The following is a 7,871-nucleotide window of genomic DNA, read 5'->3' as shown; positions in this document are numbered from 1 at the left end:
CATTTGCTTATAACTTCTGATTGAGATGAGATATGACTCTCACATTTGACATGTACATTAATTACTCATTAAAATTCAAGGTGTTTCCCAGCATGCGATGTTTTTTTACTCTTTAACTTTGATGTTTTACATAATTTTCAAAATATTTAACTCTCCTAAAAGATGATTAGGCTTCTGAGTAACATTAAGGAAAGACAGGACTTTTTGCACAAAAAACGTCATTTTTCGACCCCCATTTGACCCCCCGGGGAAAAATCAAAATTACGAAAACTAACTGCACATCTACATGACACCACCAACCATCTCCCAAAAGATGATTAGGCTACTGTGTAAAATGTAGGAGAAATTCAGGGAAGACGGGGCTTTTTGCATAAAAACGTCATTTTTTGACCCCTATTTGACCCCCTGGGGCAAAATCAAAATTCCGAAACCTTACTGCACATCTACATGACACCACCAACCATCTCCCAAAAGGTGATTAGGCTGCTGAGTAAAATGTAAGAGGAGTTCAGAGAAAACGGGGCTTTTTGCATAAAAAAACATCATTTTTCGACCCACATTTGACCCCCAGGGGCAAAATCAAAATATCGAAACCTTACTGCACATCTACATGACCCCACCAACAATCTCCCAAAAGATGATTAGGCTGTTGAGTAAAATGTAAGAGGAGTTCAGGGAAGACGGGGCTTTTTGCATAAAAAACGTCGTTTTTCGACCCCCATTTGACCCCCCGGGGCAAAATCAAAATTCCGAAACCTTACTGCACATCCTCATGACCCGACTAACCATCTCCCAAAAGATGATTAGGCTGCTGAGTAAAATGTAAGAGGAGATCAGGGAAGACGGGGCTTTTTGCATTAAAAACATCATTTTTTGACCCCCATTTGACCCCCAGGGGCAAAATCCGAATTCCAAAACCTAACTGCAAATCTACATGACCCCACCAACCATCTCCCAAAAGGTGATTAGGCTGCTGAGTAAAATGTAAGAGCAGTTCAGGGAAAACGGGGCTTTTTGCATAAAAAAAACGTCATTTTTCGACCCCCATTTGACCCCCCGGGGCAAAATCTAAATTCCGAAACCTTACTGCACATCTACCTGACACCACCAAAGATCTCCCAAAAGATGATTAGGCTACTGTGTAAAATGTAGAAGGAGATCAAGGAAGACGGGGCTTTTTGCATAAAAAACATTAATTTTCGACCCCCATTTGACCCCCTGGGGCAAAATCAGAATTCCGAAACCTTACTGCACATCTACATGACACCACCAATCATCCCCCAAAAGGTGATTAGGCTGCTGAGTAAAATGTAGAAGGAGTTCAGGGAAGACGGGACTTTTTGCATAAAAAACGTCATTTTTCGACCCCCATTTGACCCCCCGGGGCAAATTCAAAATTCCGAAACCTTACTGCACATCTACATGACACCACCAATCATCCCCCAAAAGGTGATTAGGCTGCTGAGTAAAATGTAAAAGGAGTTCAGGGAAGACGGGACTTTTTGCATAAAAAACGTCATTTTTCGACCCCCATTTGACCCCCCGGGGCAAAATCAAAATTCCGAAACCTTACTGCACATCTACATGACACCACCAACCATCTCCCAAAAGATGATTAAGCTACTGTGTAAAATGTAAGAGGAGTTCAGGGAAGAAAAGTGTGACAGACGGACGGACGGACGGACATGAGTAACAACAATATACCCGAACTTTCTTTAGAAAGTGCGGGTATAATGATATCTGACTATGCTTTGAAAAGTGTAATACAATAAGCTAACTCGAGTTCAGACTAAAATTTCAGTAGATTGGGGCTTCCGGAGTGAGATATTTGTTAAATGCACAGCCAGAACAGGTTTCATACGTTTAGTGAAGCTTCCAGGCAGAAAAATTCTTGGAAGCTGTACTTCAAGCAATACAGTTTACAAAACATATTATGGTATATGTTAAGCAATAAATCAACAGTATATTCAGCAATTTATGTAAGCTTAAGAATATCAATATTTTCTTTTCTTTATTTTAGCTTCATGAAAATGGGTCCAGGATTGCGCACATTATCGGTCTTGAGTGCCTTGATGCTGATTGAAAATGTGTATTGCTGTGCCTCTCAACCAAGGTGCAGGTGTTACATGAATCATACTCACGCTGATTGCTCTAATTTAGGCCTGAAATCGTCACCTTATTTTTGGTCAAATGTAACGCATATCAATCTCAGCAACAACATGTTGACACAACTGCCAGAAAGGAATATGATTCCAGATGATGTCACTTATCTCGATCTTTCCAATAATTCTATCAAAACATTCAGAAACAACTCATTTGAGGGTCTAAGGAAGCTTTCAATTCTAAAATTGAATTTAAATAAGTTTAAAATAATAGAAAACCTTAATCAGAGTCTTTTTGCAGATTTAATTAACATTAAAAACCTAGACATATCCGACAACAATGAGCTCACTTTTAGAATACTGCCAATATTGATATATGGCATTCAAAACTCCACGATTTCATCTCTTCGCTTAAATAAAATCCATTGCACATTTGGATTAAGTACCGAAATCAGAGTAGAAGATATTCAATATCTTATTCATACCAGTCTAACAGAACTGCACATATCAAGTAACAAAATCGAATTGATTGAAAATGGAGCAACAAAATATATTCCAAAAACACTCAGAAGATTATCAATTGCTGACAACAGATTGACAGTTGGATTATATATTCTACAATTTGATATATTGAAAGGTCTAGAGTGGCTGAATGTAAGTTCACAGCATTTCACCCATGACCCTATTGAATTTATCCACGATGTAGCATCTGAATGTGAGGACGAAAGGGAACCTTTAACAAGTGCTAGTACTCACACTGACTCACATATTTTAAAACAAAAGAAAACTAATTCTGTGAATAAATTAAAGGTGGATATGAAAAGAACAGACGTGGATTTGAAAGGATCACAGGTATTTTTACATTTCAGTGGAAAGGTAGGATTTCCAGTACCACCGAATGTCAAAAAAGTTTTCTTTAATGAAAGTGGGTTACGATACAGGGTACCCAAAATACATAGTTCAAAAAACAGCGTTGAGGAAATATATCTGCAAGATAATACTTTATATTCATGGATGGGTCCTATAAGAGGAGTCAATAATCTTAAAATAATGAACTTGTCAAATAATTTTTGCTCATCAGTTTCCAAATATTTCTTCAAATACCTTGGTAGCCTCACAAAATTATACCTGAACGATAATTTGTTGGGTTTTAGTTTGTCACCAGATACAGAAGGTGAAATATTTGCTGGTCTGAAAAACTTGATTCGTTTAGAGCTAAGAGCAAATAGAATTACACATCTGCCAAATCAAGTTTTTAAAGGACTTCGAAACATAAAGGATTTAGTACTGGCCGATAATACGCTTAGCTCAATAAATTTTAAGATTTCGACTTTAAAGAACTTAAAATTCCTTGATTTATCTGGAAACCAAATCCAATTTCTATCCGACACAAATATGAAAGACATTGACCGACAGACTGATAAAGTCAGGTTTACTTTAAATCTTTTAAGAAACCCGATTTCATGTAATTGTAAAACACTTTCATTTCTACAGTGGATGGTTAACAGTCAGGAAACTCAGAGAATCAGTTTTGAGTAATTTGAAAATTATTCCTGCATGGCTTCATCACAGGGTGAACCATTCATGTTTTCAAAAATTAAAGAAAATATCGAAAAACTACAAAAAAAATGCTATTCCTATACGCATTTGATCATAACTTTGTCGCTCACCATTCTCCTGTTCTTTGTCATCCTTTTGTGTGGGCTACTATACCGATACAGATGGAAACTTCGTTATTTTTACTATATGACTAAAAGCCGTTTCCATGGATATAAAGCTGTAAGAAGTGATAGCCAATCAGATTTTAAATATGATGCCTTTGTGTCCTATGCCGATGACGATTTTCCGTTTGTTCAGAAAATGATGTCGGAATTAGAAGAAAACAATGGAATACGTTTATGTATTCACCATCGAGATTTTGTTCCAGGATATGATATATGCGAAAATATTATCACTGCCATCAATAAAAGTAAAAAGACTATCGCTATATTATCTCCCAACTTCATCAAGTCCACTTGGTGTATGTATGAGCTACACATTGCAAAGATGGAAGACATCTATTCTCGAGAAAATGAAGGCGTTCTCCTTTTGGTATTTTATGATGCTGTTCCTGTAGATAAAATACCCTTGAGTATCATGGACCTTATTAATCAAAGGTCGTACATTGAGTTCCCTAACGATGAACACGGGGATTCAGTTTTCTGGAGCAGAGTTTGTAAAAGTATCAATGATGAATTTTCATGCTAAGTAGAAAGATATTTCACAGCTAAAACTAGAATGAATGTTTTTTGAAAGTTGCATTAAACAGATTAGACAGTAGAGGTTAAAAGTACTTATTCTGAACTTGATAGATTCTTTTCTGCAAGATGTGTTAGCGGAAACATGAGTTTACATTAATCAGTTCTATTTGTATCTAATGTCGACACATTTTAGTTTCAATTTTCATGAATTTATGGCGTTACTGTGTATTATGTATTGTAGGGTGGACGCTAAATATATTTGTATAAAATGTATACTAGTAGTTTTATAATCGTAAATTTTGTGCTAATTGAAGGTGTTCAAATTTTATTTCTTTTACACATTTTATGTAACTTGCTTTATACTCGACACAAATGTACATACAGGAGATTGGGAAATCAATAAAAGCGTTCTAAAAAAAATCAATAATGCGTATGTTTATATGTTAGAGGGTATGTGTTAAATTGAGTTTTTAATTCTCTCCAAGTCCGTTATTTCTTATTTCAAGTAACTAGTTTCTGATATAAGTAGATCAAAATTCCCTCACATTTATATAATTTTCTTACGCCTTAGATAAAATACAGTTGACTAAAGAAAAAATCAAATATTAATTTACAGTTATACTAGGTTCTAAAGTTCACAATTAGAAGAACAAGCTGTTTAAAAAGAATTTTAAATGGGCCCAAAATACTTTTCATTTAGTTATTGTGTGCGAATTTGATTTGGTTGGTGTCTACCCTGATATTTAGATAAAACATTTGGAGATAAAGAACAGTATTCCAGATCAAAAGTCCATAAATCAAAACAAAATAGGAGCAGAGCAAACACGGACCTCCAAAACATCAGAGGTGGGATCATGTTCCATGGAGGAGTGAGCATCGCTAGCCGAACTTTTTTTTATGGATATCTTGAATACTGCAAATACAATGTATGTTAACTAAAATTACATGACTGTCATACCACGTGACAAGTCTAAGCAGAAAATAAGATTATTTCCAGTTATAAAATATTTTGATTGAATAAAAAATTGACTTGAAGAATATTTTTATACTATGAGCACGTGACAAAACAGTAATAAATTTCCCAATTTATTGATAAAGTTGATTGTTATTGATATCATAGGTTATTTAAAGCTCTTAGTTAATTCGATACGTAAGAGCATGCTTTACATATGACCAATTTCTACGACAAGGTTTATTATTGGCAGAAAAAATGCAGAAACAAGAATATCACCAGTCTCCTTTAAAGTCATCATTTCGTTAAGTTTTAAGCTGCCGATCTGTATCTCCCTGGTCTGAAAAAAATTGGGATGGATGAATCAGAGAGCTACAGTGCCACCCTTAGAAAAACTGCTTATCTATAACGCACAGATAGTTGCACTTTATTTTGGATTAAATTGTGCGAATATTCTCATTTCAACTGAACAAAAGCTCGATATCTAAGTATGCTTTTGACATCTATCAAGTTCTCTCACATTTGATATCTGCATAAAGCGCGTTGATCCGAATTATCTTACCGTCCAAAATCGTGTACATGGGTAATTTTTTTTCGACTTTTTCAATGTATGGCCCAATAGGGCCATTTACAATGGTTGTATGGAATGTTTTACTGAGGAAATAGTTAAAGAATATGTTAGCTACACACAGTTATTAATATCTGAGCAATTTGAAAAAAGGAGAAATAAATCAGGAAACAGCACACATTTTTATGCAAAATAAATGTATCATTGTTTGGCACTGTAGTCTCCGGTCTGTTAATATTTTTTTCCGGAGAGCTAAAGTTCTGCAGTTAGCAAGTTCTATTCTCGACACACTGACCTTGCCAGCAAATATAATTCATAAATAAGTCGATTGCTGTCTATATACTTAAATGTCGACGAATTTTTCGTTATTTCCCGACGAAGGAGCCACGGGTGTGGCCAGTCGGCAGGGGATGCTTACTCCTCCATGGCACCTTATCCCACTTCTGATTCATTTGTAGCTTTATATTTACTATGCATTTTGTATTGTTTAATGAACATTTGAGCTTGAATACCGTTTGTTATCTCCATACATTTCAAAAGTCGTTCCAGTTTTAGTGTGTCTACATTGATATCGTAAGATCGAAAAATTCTAAGTTGGTGTAAATTAGTTGTGAAAAGTTGTGTGTTTTATACTGTACTTTTAAATTTTAGGGTTGCCTTTAAAAAATTATTTCATCCGACTTCCAGGTGATGACATAATTTCTTTTCTATAAAGAATAAAACAAGCATGAAATAGCTTATGAACCATGATATTTTTTATCAATGTCACCATTTTCCGTTTTGTTTGCCTAAAGCTTTAACAATGTAAATATTTTTTTATAAAGATCTCAACATTAACTCAGCCATAATTTTGTGTCAGGTACGCATTCATCCAAAATTTCAGATAAAAAGAATTTATTTTAAATAGCAGCGTTCATGTTTTCTACTGTAAATATAAAATTGTGGAAAACTGTCCAATTATAAACCACGTTAGTACGTACACAAAAGCTCTATTTATAAAGAATGGAAAATCCTTCTGCAGCAAGATAGATACCCAATCTCCAAATAGACACCAGATGGCTGTAGAATAAAAACCGGGGCATTTCGTGCAAGATAGTCGATAACATCTATTTAATCATGAGATGCATTTTACATAGAATTAGCTTTTGAATTTCACATTTAGGAGATTTGGGGGGATTTCCCGTCTGTTAGAATTCACCTTTAATAATGATACTATACCATAAAGTTAAACAAACATGAATTTAGAGACAAAGGAAAGTATATTTTTCATGTGTCCAACTTTTGCAGCTGTTTTTATGGAATATTTTATGAGAACTATAATTTGAAATAAATACTAAGTGATTTTGATAGTGATAGGAATTTATTTTCGAAAGAAAATAAATGGGTTATTTCAAATTAGATAAATAGTTTAAAGAATGGTCATAAGATACGTTTGTATAAAATAACTTAAAAAATCTTTCTTTTTAGAATATGTTGTAATGTTTCCATTTCTATTTTTTTTCTGCGATAACTCCTTGAAAGTTAGGGGAGTTCATTTCTTGATAATTCTGCCGGAATGTAAATTAGATAGGTTGATAGGTCAGAAGCAAAGGAGGCCTAATACACATGCAAATCTGATGCATATCTATCTCTTTGTCTGAGCTAAGGAAGGCAAATATGCATGTAAATCTGGTGCGGCTGCCTTTGCGTTGGACGTCAATGGGCGAGGACTATTGAAATTGGCATGGGAGTTCTCAAGTAATTTAAAACGATTAGTCTACATTTTTAAAGTCTAAATCTACAACTTTATTTCACAATGAAATGGAAATATAAGGAATCACTGTCTAGTTAGTATAGTATGCCAGGGACATCAACGATAGTGGGAAACATGGGATAATTTATGCATAATGGGATTCGCCCGTAATGCAAATTATCCCAAGTTTCCCACTATCGTTGATGTCCCTGGCATACTACACTAACTAGACAGTGATTCCTTAAAACAGTCTTTGTTTTATGCTATTTACTTTGTT

At 34.8% G+C, this 7,871-nt stretch overlaps 2 protein-coding genes across 2 annotated transcripts; both read left to right on the top strand.

The window, feature by feature from the left end:
- Positions 1 to 2,027: 2,027 nt before the first annotated feature.
- On the top strand, positions 2,028 to 3,641 carry LOC134240774 (toll-like receptor 4). The gene has a single exon (XM_062722855.1). It carries the CDS (start codon positions 2,031 to 2,033, stop codon positions 3,639 to 3,641), a length of 1,611 nt encoding a protein of 536 aa, XP_062578839.1. The 5' UTR covers positions 2,028 to 2,030.
- An 18-nt stretch (positions 3,642 to 3,659) lies between these two features.
- On the top strand, positions 3,660 to 4,732 carry LOC134240773 (toll-like receptor 4). Its single transcript, XM_062722854.1, has one exon. The coding sequence runs from the start codon at positions 3,660 to 3,662 to the stop codon at positions 4,347 to 4,349; it is 690 nt and encodes a 229-aa protein (XP_062578838.1). The 3' UTR covers positions 4,350 to 4,732.
- The last annotated feature ends 3,139 nt before the right edge of the window (positions 4,733 to 7,871 follow it).

Source organism: Saccostrea cucullata, unplaced genomic scaffold (genome assembly GCF_032062105.1).
Source record: "Saccostrea cucullata isolate Sc308-1 unplaced genomic scaffold, CSIRO_AGI_Scuc_v1 ctg4432, whole genome shotgun sequence".
Classification (NCBI taxonomy): domain Eukaryota; kingdom Metazoa; phylum Mollusca; class Bivalvia; order Ostreida; family Ostreidae; genus Saccostrea; species Saccostrea cuccullata.
Note: the sequence above shows the minus strand (reverse complement) of the source record. Positions and strands in the feature narration are given on the sequence as shown.

What these genes read in the sequence shown, in the direction of transcription:
- LOC134240773 (XM_062722854.1), top strand. Translation starts at nt 3,660, where the DNA reads ATGGCTTCATCACAGGGTGAACCATTCATGTTTTCAAAAATTAAAGAA.
- LOC134240774 (XM_062722855.1), top strand. Translation starts at nt 2,031, where the DNA reads ATGGGTCCAGGATTGCGCACATTATCGGTCTTGAGTGCCTTGATGCTG.